Genomic DNA, 24,298 nt, shown 5'->3' with positions numbered 1-24,298 from the left:
AGTTCACATGTCCCTGCATGCTTTATATTGTTCTTGCTTGGAGACAGATGTTGTACATAACCTTAACCACACATATAGAATCTTGAGCATAAAAACTTTCAAATCCTAGGGCAGAAGTTCCATTGGTTTTACTATGTTAGTGACAGAAGACTAGACTTTACCTTGTCCCACCTTCTTATCCTTTTAAAGAAGGTCTTCTAAAATCACTTTTGATGAAAGACATTATTTTTAAATTTAAAAATAAAGGTTGAACAGAACTAAAAGAAAACCAATGAAGGTTTTCTTTTAGACCTACAGATTTTACTTACATTTAAAGGCCCTGATGAGAACAGAGGCTAAACTTCATATTCTTCTGATAGCACACTTAGGAGATATCTTAGTTTTACTTGATATTTTCTCCAAGTGTTAGTTCCATATGATGATAGAGTATCACTTTATATAAAATTTCAAAAGAGTCACTTAAATTCAGTTAAATTTGTTGCATTTTTATGAAAATTACATAAAATAACCAACTGTCACTTGAACTTTATTCATAGGCTGTGACACATACGGTACTTAATCAAGTAATGGAAAAAACCCCAAGTATTTGCTGATCACATTGGAGGTTAAAGGACATGTACTAGTTTATTCTTTAAAAGACTGATTTTTTTACTAACTGCTATTCAAATCAAAGCACAATACATCACCTCCTTCTCATCTGCTGCCAATCCTTCTGTGAGGGGAGCATACAGGATCATGTAACCTGTGGCACCCACGACTCCATTCCACCTCACCCTCATGCTGCTCTGGGACACATCGTACAACTGCAGATCCGACGCCATTGGCAAGGCAACTACAGAGGAGCAAGAGACAGACACTTCAGTTGTCTCACTTGAACAACCAGCTGTTATTCAAACAGTTTGTTTTACCCAGGAAACACAAAGGAATACAGCTTTCTCCAGGCATGGAAGTGCTGTCTGTATCCTACAAAAAAGTGCATAGAAGAACCCAGAATTAAAGAAACATGGAAATGCTAACCCAAACCAATGCTAATGCCAGGGCAGATTTATGCCTCACAAAGCATTTCAGCACAGTTGCTATTAGGAACCAGTAGCAGTTTTAAGGGAGTCACATCCACACTCTTTCTGGGAGTAGCTCCCAAGCCAGAGTATGGATGTGACAGCCACGAGGTACAATACCCTGGAAAAACCCTGGATGAGCCCACTGCACACATCAAAATATTGTGGCTATAAACTATTGCCTGTTAAGGCCTGGACTGTCCAAACTGGCACCAAGGCCCATATCAGTAGGATTTTGCACATATGGGAAAGGTCATCCATTGCAAATCATGGCAAATGCTAACCTGGCAAGCAAGAGCAGGATGAGTGAAATTCAAACAATATAAGGAGGTTTACTTGTGAATTTAAGGCACTGATACCAGATCATAGCACCAATCTGGGTTTCCAAATGTTTCTCTGCATTTCTGTAACTCTTTAGAGTAGCATTTCGCACTTTTGTGGTTGTCCTCACTTTATTCCTCTCACAGAGTAACATCCCATGGCCTCTCCACTGCTGGTACATCACTGATGAATCCCATAAAAATATTCAGGCACGAATATGGAGAAATATTCAGGCATGAATATGGAGAGATATGAAGAAACTTTGACTTCTTTGGAATTTATACACTGAGAATAGTCCCAAAAATGACTGAAATGGTCTGAAAAAACAGAAGGCAATTGCTAACTGATACAAAACTTTTCCTATTGGAAATTCTGAAGAATCTGACCTGCACACAAATATTCAGGAACAAATTCTAATTTCAGTCACAGAGCTTCTCTCATCTCCTCGTCCAAGCAAAAGCTGCACCCTGTCAAGTTGGTATCTCCAAGTATATCTCTTACATTATGTTCAACATGTTCTAACAGAGCTCTAGCAGAACCATGCCAGCCTCATCCTTTCTTTTTCATTTAGGCTGTTCGCTCAGTCTGTCACTCATGTCTGTAAAGGGTGGCAAAACTTCGACCCAGACTTCTCTTTAGGTTTCCACTTCCAGGTTACCCCATCTACCCTTCCAAACCTTTTACAACCTACGTCCATCCTATTTAAACCCTTGTTCTTGTATTGATTTATATTTCCATGAATTCTCACAATTTCTCTAATTATAGGGAGACACTACCCATGAACATTTTCAAAAGTACATCAGTCTCCTTGCTCAGAGCTCCACTCACATTTCTGATACCTACAGTCAGAAACTACATGTTGAGATATCCTGAAGCTGCTTTGCATCACATTGTCTCATTCCTATTCAAACTGCCCCAGGGTCACAGCGAGAGTATCCATCACCTCTCCTTCCCCTTATCTTGATTCTAAAAAATCTATGGGAAAAGTATCCTCTAACTTATGACTTGCATTTTAATTCTCAATAGGAACTGGTAGATACTGTGGCAATATACATAAAAATTGACAAAGAGGTGACTGGAAATAAAATGTGGTGTTTTATACTGGAATTTTCAACCGAAGACCTCTGAATCTCAAACATAAATATCTAGTAGATAATGCTGGTTTGCATCTTGGACAGTTACCAGACTATCCAAATATTCAGGTAACTTAGGGATAAATTAAACCGACTAAAAATAGCTGGAATAAACCAGGTAAAAATATGTTTTTAGCAAATTAAAATGTGAATACATTTCATATTTATTTCAAGTTAGAAGTGACTATTAAATCACAAAACGTTCTACTTATCTCTACATTATGCTATAATGTATATATATATGTGTATATATATATGCATATATATGCTATACATGCATATATATGCTATACATATATATATATCTGTTTAGATTTCACATGCCTGTAAACTATTTTCAATGTTCTGTATAAACAAATGCAATTGGTGACTATTCCAATCTGTCAGTATCTCACACACAGGCAGGAATGTAAACTACAATTTTCTATAATTCGCCATTAAAATAGTGAAAAAATACTTTAAAATTGCAGGTATTTTTATCATGTCCAGTAATTAACACTTGCACATGTCAGACTATTACTTCCAACACACTATCAAAGACAGCTGTATAAAAGGCATGATGCTGCATGACCTTGGGGTGTGATCTGATCAGATCTCTGAAAGCCAGCAGGGCTGGCCTCCGTCAGAACTTGACTGGGTGACTTCAAAGGAATACCAGGTGCAATACAAAACAATCCTGTTGGCTCAGTATGTGACTGTTCTCTCAGCCTCGATAAATTAAACAGGTCCTAACACTGTCTCATGGGGTAAAACATGATGGGAGATGACAATTTGGGAGACTGAGACTAAAAGAAAAGTCCAAAATAATTTTATATGATTCTGTTTTGTTTTCAGATTGAGAAGATTAGCACTGACACAGAACCAAAGAACCAGTGAGGATGAAAGGCACCTCTTGAAATCATCTGGTCTAATTAACTTCCCTGTCCAGTCAGGGTCAGCTAAAGCAGGTTGCTCAGAACCTCATCCAGTCTGGCTTGAAATATCAGCAGAGAGGCAGACTTCACAACGTCTCTGGACAACTTATTCCAGTGTTTGACCACCATTACAATAAAACTGTGTCTTCTTCTGTCCAAATTTAATTTCATGGGGTTTTAATTTGTGCCCATTGGCTCTTGTCCTGTTAAAAAGCACCACTGAGAAAAGTCTGGCTCACTCTTCTTCTTCATTTCCTCATGAGGGATTTTGACATATTGACAAGATCACCTGAGCCTTCTCTTCTCCAGGCTGAACAGTCCAGCTGTCTCAGACTCTTACGAAAGATGTGCTAAGCCCTTCATCATCATCATCTTTATGGCCTTTCACTGAAGTCACTACAGTAAGTCCACATCTCTCTTGTGCTGGAGGAACCAAGCACAAGACCAGGCATCCAGGTGTGGCCTCATAAGTGCTGAGAAGAGGGCAAGAATCAGCTCCCTAAACCTGCTGGCAATAATTTTCTAATGCAATCCAGGCGGCTCTTGGCCTTCTTTGTGACAAGGGTGCTCTGCTGGTATACAGTCAGTTTGTTGTTTACCATGAGTCCCAGGTCCTTCTCTGCAGAGCTGCCTTCCAGCTGTCACCCCTCAGGGGTTGTCACTCACCAGGAGCAGGACTTTGCACTTCCCTTCATTGAAATGCATAACACAAAACTTGTTTTCCTCCTCAGGTCGCTTGCCAGATTCACCTCCAGGTTGGCCTTGGCTTTCCTATACTTACCCCTGCAAGATCAGACAGCAGCTTAAACTTCTCCTGGGTCATTTGCCTCTTCTACATCTCTTATACACTTCCTTTTTATGTCTGAGTTCTGTTACAAGTTTCTTGATAATCCATGCCAGCCTCCAGTCACCTGGTTACCAACTTGTCAGTAGGGACCTTTCCTGAGCTTGTAGGATGTGATCTCCTCCTCCTCTGCCATCAGTTCTTCCTTGTTTCTAAGTATGAGCTACAGCAGAGCACCTTCTCTTGCTTGCTCCTTGATCACTTGGGTCAGGATGTTGTCAAAGCACTGCAGAAATCTTATAGATTGCTTGAGCCCTGCTGTGCTGTTCTTTCAGCAGATACCAGCTATTGATATATCACATACGGACTTCCAGTCTCCTAGTCTGAACTGTAAAGTTACTCTTTACTTCCATTCCTAATATCTGTCATATTTAGTAAAAAAACAACTGCACTTTGTATGCAAATACATGAAACTGTAAATGCATTAAGTCTTACAATATCCCAAGACACCATTTTACAGACAGAAAATTATTAAATCATTGAGAAAGAAACTTACAAAAGTTACCTTGAAACCTTTGGCACTGGTGGGAATTGTATGCAGGTATTTCTGGTCCCACCAAATCCTCCATTCATGAGATCATCTTCAGCTAAAAACCTAGTTTATAAAGCTTCGCTCCACACCCAAAACATTGGAATGTTCTAATTTAGGGTTCAATACAACCAACTTCAAAGTTCAGCACAGAGATAAAACCTTTCTCAGTGTTTAAATATCCACAGAGCATTTGGACTTAGGAGCTTAGCCCAGAACTAATTCAAACAACATTTAATTTAAGGCAAATGCACTAAAAGAAGGTAAATTGAAAAAGACTCCCTTCTGTGTTTATTTCTCATAAAGACTAATGCTTACACACCCTGATTAAATGCAGACAGTCAAATCTGCAACAAGCATGCTAAGGACACTCACGTGTGGTTTCCGTTCCCCGGAGGCCCTCACTCGCAGCATTGGAGTAGATTGCAAATACAGCTATCTGGTACTCAGTTAAAGACATCAGGTTTTTCAGAACTGCTGTTGATACACTTCCATCCACCACAACCTGTTTAAAAGAAAATTTAACTAAATATGCATAAAGCAAACAAACTATATAACCATCGCATCACTCAATCCCTCTTTCATCCAATTTTTGCACTGTATTTAAGTTCAGTTCATGCTCCATTTATATACAGTAAAGTGTCTGAAAAAACAGCAACCTTATAAATAGTCAAAATGTTTATCTGATATAAATAGCCATTTGGAACAAAGGAAGATCTTAGCTGAATAAAGTATATCAGATACAGTTTAAGAGTGTGTATGTGGCACTTTTTGATATAATGTTATCATAAATATTCCTTTAGTACCACATATATACATACACACACATAGAGTACTCCAAAACTACATCAATACATATCCGTCCTAAACAAGCTTCTAGCACAAAATGAAACAAAATATAATTGTAGTTAAATCCTTTTGCTCTTCTACCTTTCCATTCAATTCGATAAGTTGTCAGCTGAAGTCAAAAGCTTGTTCCACTGCATTTTTTCCCATCTCCAAAATGCTGAAGTCTATCCAAATAAACAACTCTCTCCAAATTTTCACTGACCAATTGTAGATGTCCCAAAATACACACCCATATCATCTTCCTTTTATGAATGATTTTTTCTTAGAATTGAAATCTGGCTTATCATCAACTCCTACCTCTTCTGTTCCTGTAAACAGAATGGTGCAGGGGGTGTCTGTAGAACTGTTTCAAGTAATCATATGTGTAACAAAAAATGCAGGCACTTCACCCTACCCCCTGAAAGTGCTTATTATTATAGCACATTTACTTTAAATTGTATGACAGACACATAGCCTAGCTACTACCTAACCTTCGTCCCCATCCAGCATGACCAGCCTCCTTTCTGGAGCCCACAGAGGGAATTTCAGGGTGGATTTAAAATAAGACCATGGGTTTCCTGTCTGGTTAGTTGCCCTGTTGCATTAAAAATTTCTAGGCAGCTTTTCCTCCTATTACCTCTTCTGGCTGTCCTCCTCGAGTGGGGTAGTACACAACCCTGTATTTTTCCACTTTGCCAGGTGCATGGGTCCAGCTAACCCGGAAGCCTCTAGCTGTTACATCAGATGTGACCAAATCTGAAGGAGTCCCAAGAGAAGCAATCGTTCCTAGGTTGGAGGAAATGCACACTTTTATTCCCTTCTGCATAATAGTTACTTGGTTTGTTATATTTGCTGAAGCTATAAATACTGTTCCTCATCAGAAAATCAAAAAATTGGTACACTTCTTTAGGCTATTCTCAATGGAAACAAAGAAGTAATAATGAGTGCTGCACATGGAGTTTCACTGGGACTAAGCCTCCTGGTCTTTCATAAACCTTTATACGAAAAAGACAAAAATACAACACTAAGCCTTCCTCCTTCTTACCATCACTATTTCCAGACCTTTCTGTTGTGGATTTTTTGTCAGGTTGCTTTCCTCCCAGTCATGAAAAACATACAAGTACATATATAGCTGTGATCTCCTGTGCTCCTCAGCAGGTTGGAAACTGATACTGCCTGAAGAGACACAGTGAACAGTCATCTCCTCTGGCAATCATTCTTTTCCACAAAGAGGTCTCATCTATCCATGGTTTTTCCATTCTCTCCTGCTCAAGAGAGCCTTTCCTACTGATATATATTGCATGTATCTATATATTTATTGAATATATATAATATATATTTTTATATAAAATCTTCCATCTATCCATATATATTATGAGAGAGAGAGAATCACTCAGCATTTCTGTGATAATAAGGAATCACAAACCAATAAATAGAAACAAAATTCACTGAAACCTTTCAGAAAGAAAGGCCTCACAGGTAGGACTATATCTGGCAAATTGCAACATTTTTTCATAGCCATTTCTTCTTTTCAGAAAAGAAAAATAATTGTAGCCAGAGGAGGCATTTTCATATAAGAACAATTTTCTTCACTGCCATCTTTTCCTGTGAACCAAAATATATTTTTTGTGTGTTTAATAAGAAAGAGAAAAAAAATTCATCAAGAGGAACAGACAAAGCAATCTAAACAGTTGAAACTGTTGAGTACTTATGAGACAATAAAAACATTAAGTTAGGAGATGGAAAGCACAGCATGAATGTAACAATTCCATGTGCAGCTGTTAAACTAATTCATCCCCAAAACTCTGTATTACAAAAAGATTTCCTTACCCACCACTTGGAAATAGTTACAGCAGAAAGACTGTACATTTTAAATTTTTTTTATACTACCAAATACCATAATATTTACCTCTACTAAAGACAGAGAGCAAAAGGTCAGAGATTTCTAAGCAAGAATAAAAGATAGCTAGGAAGATAACTTCCCTGACAATGTACTTTCTTGCAAGAAAAAGCATTTATTGCATGAGTCTAGTGCCAGAAGCCAGCCTAGAACTGCAGGTATTTGATTTGCAGCTCTACATTCATCATAAGTTACATTAAATTTTGTTTCTGTTCACCTTTGATTTCCTTTTCCTGTTCCTCTACTCGTGAGCACACTGTTCTGGTAAGACCTTCAACAATGGTATGCATGAAGTTAAAGTCAGCCACATTGTAGACATGTGTGCTGTCAGGCTCAGAGGCAATCTCTTTGAGTTCATTTATATCTGCATTCTTTACACCTTTTATTGGAAAGAAAAATAAAGAAAATATTTGCAATTAAAAAGAAAAGATCTTGTTTACACAGGGATTGATAAAAAATTACTAATATCCAAATCTATTTGTTTTAATGACCAACTACAAATTGCTCTGTTTTTAGAATGTCAATTCAATATGTTAATTTCTGCCAGCATAAGTGGAATTTTTCAGCCGTCTCATGAAAATGTAGCATCCACGTATACTGCTAAATTCCAGTTATAGCAGCAATGTTATGAGCAATGCTTATAAAAGATACAAATTAATGATGATATTTATTGGATACAGGCAGAAAAGAACACTTCCTTAGTACAGACAGCAACTGATACAAATACTCCAGAGTACAATGGGACATGTACATGGATATGGCAGAATACACACCAATAGCAAACAGCTCAATGCCAGCGTCTCGTAGGTTTTTAGCGGGAGGGATAACATCATCTTGGGACTTCCCATCAGTGATCAGTATCCCAATTTTAGATACTCCAGGTCTTGCGCCTGCCTCAGGCTTAAAGCTGTTTTCCAAAATGTAAGTTAAGGCAAGACCTACAAAAGAAAACATTTTAAAAGACTTTTAGAGAGGAAAATGTCCATTAATTTTGCCAATATCACAGTGTTTGTCTACTCAATTTTAAAATTCTGATTAAGAATAAGTATAAAAGAAGAATTCATTTACTGAGAAATTAAATTCCAACAAGCAGCCTAAACTATAGAGAAGCTGAAATTTATTTTTAGCAGCCTTTGATCAATCAATGTATCTTAAACTGGCTACGAAAACCTAAATTGATCTTCCTGCAAATGCATCATCTTTTTTTTCTTACTCTACCAAGTCCTACCAAGTTAGAACAGGAAGTTCCTTCTCCTTCTACCTACATTGCTTATATGAAAGCACATGCTCTGGATAGCTTAGTAAATCTCCCATGCTACAGATAGCCTTACTTTTGTTTGTTTGTTTATTCTTTCTGATTTACAAGCTGGAAAAAAATCTTTATTTAAGCTTAGGGAGAATCTGATTTTAATAAATGCTAATTATTTAAAGGGAAAGAAGAACAACAGCTCCACGACAAACTTACATATCACAATGAGATCCTGTCTGAAAACTTGTTTAAGTCTCCCACAGAAAAGGTTTCTAACTCACTTTCTTCTAACATCCATATAAAATAATTTAGATAATTTACTACTTCCTACCACCCAGTAATCTCATTCCTAGAATCATACTAGGGTTTTCTATCCTTTGTCCCACTGTAATCACTTCTTCTACCAAAATATAGGCTGTTGCTCATTGTTTCTCCCATTCTTTACCTGCCAGAAAAAAAAAAATTAAAAAAGGCAGCAATTCACTTAAAGCCATGTCTGGGTCTTTGGATATATCATTCCAACATTACTAACTGCTGCTTTGATGACACTGGAATTGTATTCAGAGACTGTATTTTTCCCAGGTTGTCAGGCCTCCCCGCTTTATCCATCACTAAGTGTGTCTGGGGCTTCAGTGCTTTAACTACTAAAAGGTCAATGGAAATCTAAAAGCCCCAGGTGGTCATTTGTAAAGTTAGTATACCAGTTGTCAAATATTGAAACAATATTCTTTCCGTTTCCAGAATAAAGCTCTGTGCATGAACATCATAAATGGATTTTGCATTTTATTCCTAGTAGACAAGAGATTTTACTTACAGCACAGAGAGTTATGTACACTTTGTTTTATGAGACCCTGTCCTGATTCCCAGGGAAATCAATGAACAAGCACTTCAGAAAAGACTTAACTGACACTGGATAAAGCCATTGGCAAGCTGCAAAACCCCTATCCTTTCTACCCTTCATAATAAGCACTGACAGTTTTTAGTCTGTACAGCAGAATATGGTTTTTAATAAAAGGCAAAAGCCAAAACATACACAGTACCTGTTAACGTATTCCCTCCCTTATACGGCAGATTACGGACTGCATCCAAAACAGCATCCTTTGTGCCATAGGCATTCAAGTGCCACTCAATTCGGGGATCACCACTGTACTGTGCAAGACCTAAAGAAACAGAAATTAAGGTAATCCATCAGATAATAAAGCAGGTTTTTTTTCAAGTATGCACACTTTATGTACTTGGTTACCAGTATCTTACCACAATTAGCTTACTGCAAGTAGCTTTGCTACCATATTAGAAAAACTGCATTGGTTGACAACAAAAAAATAGTATGAAGTTGTTCTGCGTGACAACTCCTCAATTAACTTTCAAAGCCTTTTTCTCAAGTGATAATTAAATGAAAAGAAATACACAACTGTTTCAGAGTTACTAACATTTCAAGAATTTCTTTTTTAAAGAACAATTTTACTTAATATACCTTTGAACAGCAGCAGATCAGAAATATAACATTTCAGCCAGTTTAAAGCACAAGAAAAACCATCCATTGGCACATTCTGCCTGCAAAAATTAAACTGCAAGTGCTTGAGGCTATTGCTGACTGAAGTCAGTAAGACTGTTTCCACTGGTTTTTTTTCCACTGACATTGCATTAGAGTTTACCTAAGCTGAGGATCACAGTAAACTGTGAGGAATTAATACTACAAACATTCCAGCAGCATTACTCTGATGATAGAAATGCTAGTTCCAGATGAGGATGAATCTTGCACAAAAATAGTAGCACTATGCTGTTAACTATCCTGAAATGATAACATCTTTACGTTGCTACAGAAACATTAGGAAGAAAGTGTGGCACCTTACCTACTCTTGTTTTCTCAGATCCCACATTGAAAGCAGAAACCAGGTTTTCCAGGAACAGTCGAACGAGCCTGAAATTGAATCTGCCAATACTCCAAGAACCATCTACTAGTATCACAATATCTGCAATTGCTGGAGTTTTACAGGTAAACAGGCTGCCTGTAAATCATTAAAATTAAACCAATATTATTAATTCAACAATAAAATTGTAACTCAATAAATATATGCCTTCCTCCTGCCACCATCTTGATAATTAAAGCTTTCTTCCATGGTCAAAGTGATAAATAAGCAAAATTACTAAATGTGCTTATTCAAACTTCAGTTATAGAATAGTCTGGCCATTATCTACTTCAGTTCTTTCATTAGGGTGTTCAAAATTACTTTTGGGAGGCCTATGAAAAGAAATTCTTCTTCTAAAAATACTCAAGAAGGAAAAAAATTAACTGTCATATAGAACCAAACCAACAGTTCATTTTCATTCCCAATGTACATATACAATTTCAGTCCCAGCACACAGTTCATGACATTTAGCCTTAAGCACAGACAATGCAGAGAGAGCTACCTAGAGATGCAGACATATAAAAGATGTTATCAAGGCCCCTTTTACAGTCAACAGAGAAAACCAGGTGTCTCCATACATCTCAAAAGCCCCATAGAAAACCACTAGGCACCACTGTAGACTTGTAAAGCTAGAAGTGAATCTCACCCCTGGGAGTCAAGCAAAACTGAAGGTCAATTGAAAATGCTGTATTAAACCTAAGTAGGAGGCACTCAATAGAGCAGAGGTAAAATGCAAAGACCTCAGATTCAGTGTCTATGAGAATGAGTGTGAGAATGAAGCTTTAGTCTTACAGATAAATGGAAAACACAAAAATACAAGATTTAAAAAAAAACCAAAACAACAACAACAAAAAAACCAAACAACAGAAAAGATCTTATGAGAATTAGCAGAAGTACAGATCAATGGTCTCTAAGGTTTAACTAATCAATGGGGAAATCAGAGGAAAGGGAAGTAAAGATTAGACACAAATTGCACAATAAGCCAACTGAGAAGCCTAAATGCAAGTGCCACATTCAGTTTGAGAAAACACCAGGAAGGAAAGTAAGGGAATGCAAAAGGTTTCCAGAACCTCAGACAGAATTGCCATATTCCACAGAAGTGGATTTGTGACTGTGAAATTAAGGTTGCTGAAACAGTGGACTCATATTGTAGGGACAGAAACAAAGGAATGATGTTATACAGATGTAAGAAGATCTTATGTTTGAAGTACAAAAATAGCAAACTCACCACCAGATTGGCTATAGAATAAGGAGGGAAATAGGAAAGACAAAGCAAAGCAGGTATAGTAGAAAAGGTATGATGCATCACAAACCATTTAGGGATAAAAATCATGTCCCTGAATACAATAAAAAACAAACACAGATTAGTGAATTAAGCTGCAGCCCAGCTTTTATCAACATTTTTTTCAGAATCCACTGTATAAGTTATTTCACAAAGAATACTAACACCTAACATCGTACTGACAGGAATCACCAAGTACACTGCCAGAAATAAACTGATTTGAGCAGAGATGTTCAGCAACTAAGTAAGTAATTCAGTGAGAAATTATCTAAAAGGTGCTTGCAATAGCTCCCAAGAAACTCTCCTGATACACAGAGGAAATAAAACACATGGTTAGCAACTTAAAACTTTCACAACAATTAATGACAAAATTTTCATTAAATACAAAATTAAAATCTCCCAGTCAAAAACAATCTGATGTGCAGAAGGAGTTCAATTGGTATTAGTAATAATTAAGGGTTAGATTCATACTGTAGTGTAAATCCACTGAGCATTAAACCCAATCCATAAAGTTAATGTCTTAAACGTGTACTACAAATGTTTTTAGATGAACAGGGAACATTTCCTACGTGCAGCTAGCAGTGCAGAGTAAGTTCTAAACACATGACAAAAATTCCACTTACAAAGATGCCAAAGCAAATATTTTATTTTAGCTTTTACAGTACAAGACAACACTATTTTAATTGGCAACACATTTTAATGTATTGACACTGGGGAGCATTTAGTAAGCATCAGAAAAATGATCTTAAATTGGAAGATAAATCCAAAAGAGGTCCAATCTTTATGTCACTAAGTCAAAACTTCCCTTGATTTCAGTGGGAGTGGAATCTGTTTTGTGATTTAATAGGAATCTACTAGTCATGGCAAAATTAATGTTTTAAATACCTTTGCCAAATAAACTTCCTGCTCATCAGTCTGCATTACTTGCAGTATCTGTCTTCCATTAACACGCAGTTCATTTGTGCCATTCTCACACTGGCCATGATTAGTGTTGCAAGCTTCAAAAGAACTACTGGCAAAGTAAAATGCTACTCAATACCAGAAAGAATGAAAGCACAGGACCCCTGATTCAAATCCAAGCAGCTGTACAATAGCACAGATGTACCTTTTCAGTGTTATCCCAGCAGTTTAATTATATAGCCTAAAGAGGATAACAGGATTTCTGTGGCTGTATTTTCCTTCTCTACTTCTAAAATCTTGTGCTGAGTATGAAACCAGAGTTATTACCCTGGGTAATATTTCATATCATTTCATATCAACAAGTTTTGTCTATAAGGCTTCTTTATTCCTGTAGCGATGGCTTTGTAGTGAAAGCTTTTATCGGTTTTAGTAAATCCATACAGTGAAGCAAAATCCAAAGAATAAAGAAAACAATAACAACATTCCTTTCAATGTTTTATTTCCACATCATCAGATCAATGCAAATAGTATAATTCAATTATTTTTTGTTAAAGAAACATGTGGTTTGATCCAAGATTGTACTGCAAGGTCACAGTGTGAAAATTTGTTTCGTTCTTCGTTGGTAGGAGATACTTGTTGAATCTTTTCTGCATAAAACATTTAGGTTTTGTTACTTCTGTACACCCACTATTTTGCTTATGTTTTCTCCTTGTTGTACTTAATAGAATTGTAGAAAGTTCCCTAAAAGGGAATAAACAACAGTGAGATATTAAACAGAATAATGCGGTGATAGAAATCTTTAAAACCTGATAGGAACACAAACACCACTACATCCTAGTTAATAAAGTTAGTCTAAAAGACACAGTGTGTAGCAAATAATTTCTGCACCCCGCTGTGCTTAGCCAGTTTCCACTGCCTGTTCTTGCAAATGTCTTTTTCAATAATCTTTCCATACAACAATACATGATCATGAATTCCTGTTTGAGGGTAATTTTGAACATTTTGACTATCTACACAATTTCAATAGCCAATTTTCCCAACAACCTTTCTTAAAGGAGGATGACAGCATATCATTCCATATAATAAAGCTTCCAGCACTCACTGTTTTAGTCTACTACAAGGTTCAATAGTGTGATCAGGTCCAACAGTGTGCTTATTTCCCTTTTACTCGGTCATCAAGAAAAGAGTAGTGACATAGAAGGTCCCATTTCCCTCTGAGTTATGTGGTACTCACCAGTTTCAGAAGCAGGACAGTAGGGAAGAGACCAGTTACCAAATTTTGTATCATGTTTCCTAATGTTATATAGAAAGTATTATTCTGCTTCAAGTGCTGCATTCCACAATCAACAGTAACAGAGCCTGTGGTCTTTAGGTAAGCAGAAATAACAGAATTGCACATATTGTAAAGTCAGAATAACAGCCTATATATTTTACACCAGCAACTGTCTTCAGTTCACCCACTTAAAATTGGTGGAGAATTTTTATGGGGAGAAAGTAAAATATTAATGCACTTTCAGTAACAAATTTACAATCTTCCTAGCACTACTTGGCAGAAGGAACTTGCCACTCTGCCAGAAAGCTAACTGAGGAGGAAGGGACTTGGTCTGCTCATTTCTGCTTTCCACAGAAGGAGGCATAGGCTCAAAATTTCACCTTCAAAGGCTCCAGCATAGAGCTAAAGGCCACCAGCAACATTTTAGGGCAAGGTATTTGTACAAAACCTGCTTCAGTACCGCCAAAAATCAAATCATCATCAAGAATTTTGGTTCCTTTGTTTCAGGGAAATTTTTCAAAGAAGACACACCATTGAAAGTTTTGCATCTACCAAATGAAGTTTCCTGGTTTTGATTCCTCAAGCCCCCAGACACTAACGTTGATTTGCTGGTACTTCCAATATGCAAGTGCTACAGCACTCTCAAGGTCATGTCAAAATTGGCTGAGAGTGAAGCCAATGATGGCAATGCCAACAGAAAGATCCAGACAGAACTTTCTGGGATAGAGGGAGTGTTATTGGAGCCTGGAAAATATGACCCTTAAGTCATCCACTGAAGGGAATGGAGTGCAGAGAGAGACCTGAGAGAAGCTCTGTGTGGGGGCTGCACAGAACACAGCAGGCTTGACAAGCTCCTGGAAACACTGACCACTTCTCCACGGCTGCATTCCTTACCTGAAGCTACTCTTCCACACACGCGTTGTGAGCAACTGAGCAATGTCAAAAACAGAAGTTCAGCCAAAAAAACCTGAGAGCCTTACAGACATAGAAATACAAAACCATGATTTTTAATCTAGAGTAGGGTTCTTTGACTCTTGGGGTTAATACTACTACTCTTTGAAAGTTCCTTGAAAGGCAAAGGGAGAAGCAGCAAATACAGACACTGCCACACAGGAGGACCCAATGCTTTAGACAAACCAGTTCAATTTGCATGCAGTTATGATATGTTTTGCAGAAACACATTTGATATTTTGCCTCCCCTTGGTATGAAACTGTTCTCATTTTCAAGAGCCAAAACACACACTTCTTCTGCTAGAAGTTAAGACTATAATTCTTTCTGAGTCTGCAATATGTCGTTTCCTTTCTTACTCCCTGTCACAGTGGAAAGTCAAATAATATATGTGGAAGGAGAGGAAGAAAGTTCAAGTAGAGGTCAGTAATAATACTGTATGAATAGAAGACTCATTCATGGGATAACAAAGCACAAAAGGCAAGAAGTTTGATGACAGCAGTGAGTGAAAAATATCTTGTGAATAAAGCATGAATGACAGAGAACAGCCAGTCCTCCAGAGCGATTGACAGCACCACACTGAGCAGAAGCACCACTGAGGACAAGGGCAATATAAATCCACATCAGCAAAATGTCACTTTTTAAAAAAGGGTTAAAAAAATAAAAGGATGTGAGGCAGTGTCCAGCTCCAAAATTCAGCAACTCACTAGTCCACACTTCTGACATTGATATTATTGCTCTGTGCTGGTGATATCATCCTTGCACTTGGACCTCAGTTTAACACATCCCATATGTCAGGGCTATGGAGCAGACAAATGCATACAGCATAACTGCTGTTCTTTAAACTAGATCCAAACACAGCTTGAATTTGAAGGACTCAAATGTTGGAACATCATTAGGTTTAAAGAGCAGCCCAACAAGGTTAGAAGTTTGTCCCTAGGCCCTAGGAAAAAAAAAAACCAGCCAGCTTTTTTCCATGTGCCTTATTGCTCTCCAGGAAACTAACATAGCCCAACTGGCAAGCCTACAAATTTCTTATTTGGTGGAGTTGGAATATTAAGATTTACTGAATGTGTTGTGTCTAATCACGTCACATTTGACTGTGAATGATGTAGTTCAAAAATATTGCTGCTTCCAAAAAGTACACAGCAGTAATGAAATGCTATTTATAGCATACCTTCTGAATTTAAGGCCACAAAACCAATCAAAGCACTAGTTGATAACACATCAATTGCCTATATATATACTGGTGATAATTCTCAAGTGTGAGAGAAGGAAGCATAGAGCCATTTTCTATGCACTTTTCCATACACACTCAATGACAGTTGTATTTCTGCAGTAAGTAGCTACTAGTTTAGAAAAACTTCTAGAACTTTCTTTCTAATTGAACTTTTTAATTTGAGAGACAAAAAAAGAAGTAACTATGAAAGAAAGTGCTGATGTCTCCTCACAGACCGTTGTTGATTGATAGCACTGAAGAACCTGGTCTGCAGCAGCTTACCAAACAGCAATACTAAACACTCCTGGTCTGTGTACCTAGATAGAAAAACATGTTTTAAAATCCCCCCAAGCGTAAACAGAGAGTTTAAAACATTTGTTTTAATTTCTTTTCCAACAGGCAACATGTCAACACAGAACAAAGCATGCTGCTGAAGTCTTTCCTGAACCTGAAGCTCAACATGGCAATATACTGTGTCCATTTAGCCACGATTTACACTGAAGATGATCTGCAGTCGTTCTGTAAAGTACATAAAACCTAAGAAACTCTTCTGCAGATTATAGTGATAATTCTCTGCTTCTCTTTCCTCTCAGTTCTGCATCTAAGTGCATGAATGTTTTAAATTAAACAGCTGTCTCAAGGTCTAAATTACTTTTCAAGACAGAAAACTGTATTTCTTATTGATATGGTCATACTTATCCACCATTCCTATGTGACAAATATGCTAGGATTTAAAAGGCTTATTTCTCCCATTTCTTTAGTAAGGTATGAAATCCCTGACACAGTTTTCTTTGGCTATCTAGAATATAGTTAATCAGGGCACTTCAGACAAAAGCGGTACTCAGAAATCCTCCACATTAATTAAGGTGTATGTCTAAATTCCTCTAAACCATGATAAAGAACTCATCTGTGCCTGAGCTTGTAACACAACAGGTAAAGTAATGGAAAAGAGCCTGCTTAGAGAACAGGCTGCATACCTATGAAAGTAGTTAACACAGAACTAATTAGAAATTAGTTGAAAAACAAACTGCTACAGCACTGTAAAATTACAGCTCAGCATTATGGATTTGGGTACATATGACTTTCTGGACAGTGTGTCTAGAAACAAAGCATTACAATTACAGTGCAGAAGACTTCCAAATTCAAGGTCCTATATTACCTTCAAGCAGTTCTTGAAATAATGTTTTCATAATGTAACCAGTGTATATGCTTGTATAAATACAAATATGCAGTGATCTTTAGAAGCACCACTAATTTAGGATGTCACGTGTCAATCCACAAAAACTCAGGATGAAATTTGTGCCCTCTTGAATGTAGCTGGTATAGAATTAGCATTCTCTAATTAGCAGAGATGTCTGAGAAATCTCAGCTTCCAGAATCACAGGGTACTGGAAGTGGGAAGGGACCTCTTGAGTTTAGTCAAACCGCCCTAATCAGAGCATGGACAACAACAGCGGATTGCTCTGGACCATGTCGAGTCAGGTTAAAGAGTCTCCAAGATAAAGACTCCACCACCTGAGTCTTTAAAACAGAAACTCCAGTGTTTTATTGTCGTTGTTGGGGTGGTCATGACACACACAGATAGTGCCTCTTTCAAGGGCCAAAAAGCCATTTATTAAACAAAGCAGCCTCTTTTTTGTATGTTATCATTCGTGTTGCAGATTCATTGGCTGCTAAACTACTACAATAGACTCATTGGCTATTACTAACTACAATATACTACCATTGGCTACCCATAGCATAAGCATTCAAGCATTCAGAAAAATAACACGTGCAGATATGTTGCTGTTTTTCTCCTTCTGTGGTTTAACTCTCTTGTTTCTGTTGATACTACATTCTCATGGGTAAGAACTAATTGTTTTTCTTCTCATGGACTTTTCTCACAGTCCTTCTCTAGCCAAAGTGACAGGCCTGAGCCATAATTCTACAAAAGCAACAAGGCCTTCCTTTTATAAGGTTTTACTTAAATGCCACATTTTACCACCCTCATAGCAAAACAAGTGTTTTCTTTGATTAAATATAATTTACAGTTATTTTAGTTTGTGTCCACTGCCTATTGTCCTTTGACTGGACACCACTGAGAAGAATCTCTGCCTTCTTTACTCATTCCAGTGTGTATTTTTACACACTGGAAAGATATCTCTCAAACCTGCTGTCCTCCAAGCTGAACACTCCAACTGTCTCAGCCTCTCCTCTTACAAAAGATGCTCCAAGCCTTCAGTCATCTTCATGGCCCTTCCAAGGACTCATTTCAGTAAGTCCATGTCTTTCTTCTACTGGGGAGCCAGACCAGCACCAGACACAGAATTCCAGATGTGGCTTCACCAAGGTTGGGCTGAGAGGAAAAATCACCTTCATCAACCTGCTAAACTTCCTTCCCAGTGTAGCTCAGGAGGCTGTTTGCCTTCTTTGTGACATGTGTCTTCTGCTGGCTTGTGGTCACCTGACTCCCAGGGCCTTTTCTGCCAAGCTCCATGCCAGCACGTGCTGGTGCCTGGGGTTATTCCTCCCCAGTGCAGGACTCTGTGCTTCCCCTTGCTGATCTGCCACAGTTTGACACCACTGCCCTGCCTATGCACTGAGTTAAATTTGGGAGTTGAGTTTGAAAGGTCTTGAGGGTATGGAGAGAAGAGATGAGGTATGAGTGGTACTTCACAGGCCACAGGAGCCACCATCCCTGTGCTCACAACTTACAGTTTTCCCTTTCTTTATCATACTAGAAAGATCAATGCAAAAGACCAGAAATTTCACCCCACATTTTTAACCACATAAACAAATCAAACCCAAGCAAAGACCCATCTGACACCAGCTTTATTTCTGAAATAGCTGTCTGCACCACTATGCAGCCCTAATTCTGCTAACTTTCCTGCATAAATGGAAACTAAATATACTCGGGCACCAAGCTAGTGCTGGCGTTCCACAGAAGCTCTTTTGAGTATTCCAGGAGAGCAGAGTACAAGAATACCATGTCTCTGGAGAATAATGAGCCAAAGACACAACACCAAACTCAGCAATCAGATAAGGAAACAGGACTGCCTCATTACATGCAGAGTAGTATGATCACTACAGTTAAACAGACAGGTGAGAAGCCCTTTGAGGTAGAAAACATGGTCCCCACAGCCAGGTAAGTTCCATTTTAGCTACTACCTGGCACCTTTTAACCAATGGACATATCTCAGCTGTAACACCAAGCCTTACTCAGGACACAGGGCACCAGGCAAAGGGTGCTGACCATGAGACAGCCCAGAACCAGAGTCCTGCATCAACAGACCCAGAATGGACATGAAGACCTCAGATTATGCAGTGAAGGTGGAAATTACCCTGAAATCATCTCTCCTCAGTACAAGCTCATGCATGCTGTTGAACAACAGATGAATGAGAGAGACTATGACACAAGATTCTCCCCCTCTCACAGGGGGAACAGTAAAAAACAGCCTTGAAAGGGAACTTGTACAGCAGACAACTAAAACCCAAAAATTTATCTTGTAGTTGTACTCAAGGCCATCTCACAATATCAAAACTTTAACCTTTTTCTCCCATTTTTGCGGACCATAGCAAAAAGCAAAGAAGATTCTTCATCAGGATATGCAAATCCATGATGAGTTTGCTGATGAATGCATCAATCCTTTATGATTACAGTGTTCCTACAAGAGGTTCTTGGTCTTGCACTTCAGGTTTTTTTTAATGTATCTGTCTGCTACTACCTCCCCAAAGCTTTTTTTGATTCTTCTTTCAAGGTTGCCATACAAGTTTAAAAAAGTAGCCAGAGTTTCAACTTGCTACTATGCAGCTTCAAAGACGAAGTACTGCGTTATATCAAAGACAAGCACCACTCATGATATTCCAAGATGCTTACCTAGAATATATGTAGTCCTGAGCAAGCCTACAGACTTCAGATTATGAGAATTCCTGCTGCCAGGTGATGAAGAACTGTTAAGGAATGTCTCAGCAGGGTAGTAATGAAAGCATTTCAATAATGGAGCATGTCAACACAGACCTTGAATCTGACTTATGGGAACATCTCTTGCTGCCAGCAGAATCCAGCCATGCCAGTGCACTGTTGATTGGATGATACTCAAGAGCTAATGACTTGAAGAAATGAAAAATCAGTCTGAATATAATGAAAGACCATTCATTCAGCTGAGCTTCCATTAATCCATCATTCAAAAATGTGAATAGCAGCCTCCCACTTCAACTATGACTAAATTGCACAGAAAAAGGTCAGTGCCTTAGGGAAAGCAACCAAAGGGAAAAAAAGAGGCCAGACAAGTTTTCAATTGGTAATAGTTCAGATTTATGAAGCATTATACATATTTACTTTGCAGAGATATGAGGACAAACATAACTCAAGGGTTATGAATACGAGGATAAGCATCTTTTAACTCAGGTTGTCAATCTGAATGGTTTTGATATCAGGAGCTAGATCACTTTATGAAAAAAATGAAACTTCCATTTAGGTCCAAGAATGGAACCTGCCTTAGGTCCAAGATAGGTTAAGTCTCTTTTTCTACTCAGAGAGTAGAAAGAGAGCTAGAAAGTTGTTCTTTTTCCAAACCACAGATTGTCTAGATATCAATGTCAACACGGTGTCTACACTTCAATGAAGCAATGCATTCAAGGAGAGCTCCTAGAGAGGGACATTTTGGATGACAGAAGGGCAATCTGTGCAATCTCCAGCTTCTACCTGGCCAGGAACACTTATAAGAGGTAATACACAACCATAGCCAGATATTAATATGCTGACAGGAAGAAATGCATTTCCTCCTACAGAAAAGTGAGGCCAGGAGATAAGCAAGTGGAATCCCTGGGTAAGAATGGAGATTGGTCATAATTTCTAATGCCAAGTTTTCTATTTTCAAAACAAAGCAAGGGTTTGTCATCTGGAATATACTAATTGAAGAAGACATCCAGCAACCTCTTAATATTCACTCTCAACCTAGGCTAATGTAAATAAACAAAATTTTACACCTATCCAGAACAGACAAGGCAATTGCAAACACATAAGAGACTCTTCTTTATGTTAAAATACACCCCTTGCTCCCAATCTCTCTTTCTCTCTGTTCCTCTCTCTTCCCTGGGATTTCTTCAGTCAGGATCAAAGTGTACAACTCAACATGAACCCTCTTCCAATTCCAGGCTTCATAGTAACTTCCAGGTCTTCAGTTTCAAGCTTGCTTTCTCTCAAAAATATATTTTTCTCTTATTCAGATTACTTGAACACACTTGTGTGCTATTTAATTTGGCCAGATGGCAGATGTAAATGCTGCAATCTCTAAATGTAGCTTACTTGGTTTTCTCCAAAGCAACTGCCAAATGATGGCAAAGGAAAACACTTAATAATTCTGTCCATGTCGGTGCTGATATTTCCCATCATGTTTTTCAGTCATGAGAGCCAGGAAGGAGTCCTCCAAATTACCCTAGCCAGGTCCATAGAAGTACTGCCATTGTAGAATGAAATCCAAGTTGCAAGTAATAGTCAAAGGACAAAACCACTATTTCCTCCAGAGAAATTCTTACAATGAATTCCTGGAATAAGCATTGATCATCCACAGCACAATGAGCTGAACTTTCTGGACAGTAAAGAGGAGTTTATACAAGAGCTTCCTTGCATCAGAGTCCTCCTGTAAGTCCTCCAGTGTTTAACAAGGAATTTCTAATATACAAAGCTCTGCACGGCAGCTCACAGGTTTACAGTCTATCTTGGAAACCTAATGAATGCCTGTCATCAAATTCTACCTTCTGAAAAGTACAGAAACCAACGTGGCCTGAATGCAGCATCCGAAGTTCATACATCAAAGAAAGGAATGGTGTACTCTGACAAGTCTACTTCATCTCCTTTTTGTAACATATATTTTCATCACCTGAAGTAGAGCGAGAGAAGTCCCACAGAAGAATGGAAAGCCATCACATTTTGCACAAATTAAAAAACAGTCACTTTCAAAAAAACCCCACGCTTGGACAACCTAACTTGGATGGGGACAGGATTTCTGGGCAGGTTCTATGTGGGGTCCAGTGCAGACATCTTTTAGCACACATCAGGATGGTGATCTGACTACCACTGAAACCACTGAAACCACTGGCTGCAGGCATTTAAGTGAGAGTCCTATTGGCAAAGATCAGATGGTCAGGTGCTGCTTTCACTAGAGAAAGCTGAGATAGGAGACATCATGGATTCCCTGTTTGGGCTAAGGCTGGACAGAACAAAGTCAAGTGAGTCAAAAGTCAAAGCAACAGTCTGAGAACAAAATTAAGTCTACGAAACAATTTCTGGGCTAAGCAACTTCAGACTGGTTAGAAGAGCATGGTGAGGGGAACATAATTATAAATGCTTGCCAAAGCTTTGTGGTGGTCCAAAATGTTCTAATAATGCTGCAGCATGGTCCAAGTATCACCCAGCCTTCTCAAGGGAAGTGTGGGGATCTGGGGCCACCCCCCTTAAAGAAGCATAGAGAATAGATTAATTTCTATGTTAATATTACTTTTAGTTGATTACTAAATGCGAGAACAAGCAGGTATACACCACACACACGAGCTATTGACAACCAAGTCAAAGGACTGCATGTCACTGCAAATGTCACTGCAATTGTCACTGCATGCCACTCCGTGCTGAAAGGCAGCTTTTGCTAGAGACTATAAACGTATTTGTCAAGATGGTAAGCCCAGAACTGAACTGAAAAAAAATCCTGAAGTAACAGCCCGCCCAGAGCACATGCCTTCAGGCGTGAGGCAGCTAATGACAGTAGACGTACATCCTGTTTCATCCGTGTACAAGGTAATGCATCCACAAACTCTCTACAGACACTGCAAAGGGGGAATATTCAAGCCTCAGTATTATGTACAGACATCTTTTACGGAAATGTAGGCAGTAGCCTAGCATTTAGACAAATGCAATTAATAGTTCTAAACTTCACTATTTTCTGATGCAGGCTTTCATTTGCAAATGTCCAAAAATGAAACCTATCATAGAGAAGTACTCCACCAGGTTTAAATAACCTAACATATCTCCAAAGCAGGCATTGTTCCCACTTTGCAGCATTAAGAAACTGATGCGAAAGACTAATGGCCAGGGTTATCTCTACACTTTGGAATGAAGGATAAGCTAGAAGACCTTGAGCTAGCTACTTCTGAGCAGGCAAGTGCATTCACCAGGGAGAGTGCTGTACTGAACAGTATCGCTGCACTGCTATTAGTTTTGAAGTAAACTTTGTTGCATCTAATTCAAGCACCCCTTCAGTATTACATTGCACTGCACTGGAACAAAAAAAACCAAAAGGTATACAGAAACTTTGTGTTTGCCTCTTGTGTAATTCCAGCATAGACACAGAAACTAAACAGTAAGTACACAGGTTTCATCCTGCTAGCATCTTCCGAGATCAGCAACACATTTTGGTAACTTCTACTTACTTCATAACATGGTCTGTATGGTTCAGACTGGTGGGTCACTGCTTAGGGGGTAATGAGACAGGGAATACAGGAATGAGTACCTGGGTATTGTACAAGATCTAATAGCGTATGTTTAGGAGAGGAACCAAAAACATTGAAAGGTAGTTTGGGGAAGAACACACATGGGAAAATAGGACAATAAAGGCATCAAGGGGACCAGTTCCATCTGCACAAATGGCTGATTAGTACTTGCTTGGCCAAGCCCTGCGCTTGATCGCCCCAGGCCTATTGGGACTACATGCTCAGTCTTGCTACTGGCTGGAGCTGGGGCATTGGGCTAAAAGGTTCAGTGGTCCCCAAAGCAAGATAAAGAAACAGTATTCAAAGTGGAAGAGCCAAGTACTTTCCAATAAACTTTGCTTTTACCCTCAGATTGCAGAAGCAGAAAAATGTGCAAAAGCTGAGAAAAGACAAAGACTGCTTAGGAAGAACACAATGGCACTGGGGGGAAATGCCCACGCAGCGTAGTTAGCATTTTTTTCTTCTGCTGCTCATACTCAAGACCTAAAGTGTCCTCCAGAAAGCTCAAGGAAACCCTGCTAGTAA

At 38.5% G+C, this 24,298-nt stretch overlaps 1 protein-coding gene across 9 annotated transcripts in view; it reads right to left on the bottom strand.

Moving 5' to 3' along the window:
• The window catches only part of COL14A1 (collagen type XIV alpha 1 chain), a 115,208-nt gene that overhangs the window by 69,138 nt on the left and 21,772 nt on the right, over nt 1-24,298 (bottom strand). For all 9 annotated transcript variants that reach the window (XM_032132336.1, XM_032132328.1, XM_032132291.1 and 6 more), the window contains 7 exons: nt 10,630-10,785; nt 9,817-9,936; nt 8,301-8,465; nt 7,745-7,906; nt 6,265-6,413; nt 5,175-5,304; nt 687-832 (listed from right to left, as the gene is read on the bottom strand). In XM_032132336.1, coding sequence (XP_031988227.1) covers nt 687-832; nt 5,175-5,304; nt 6,265-6,413; nt 7,745-7,906; nt 8,301-8,465; nt 9,817-9,936; nt 10,630-10,785 — 1,028 coding nt within the window. The remainder of the gene's footprint in view (nt 1-686; nt 833-5,174; nt 5,305-6,264; nt 6,414-7,744; nt 7,907-8,300; nt 8,466-9,816; nt 9,937-10,629; nt 10,786-24,298) is intronic.

The sequence above is a fragment of the Corvus moneduloides genome, chromosome 1 (assembly GCF_009650955.1).
Source record: "Corvus moneduloides isolate bCorMon1 chromosome 1, bCorMon1.pri, whole genome shotgun sequence".
Taxonomy (NCBI): Eukaryota; Metazoa; Chordata; class Aves; order Passeriformes; family Corvidae; genus Corvus; species Corvus moneduloides.
Note: the sequence above shows the minus strand (reverse complement) of the source record. Positions and strands in the feature narration are given on the sequence as shown.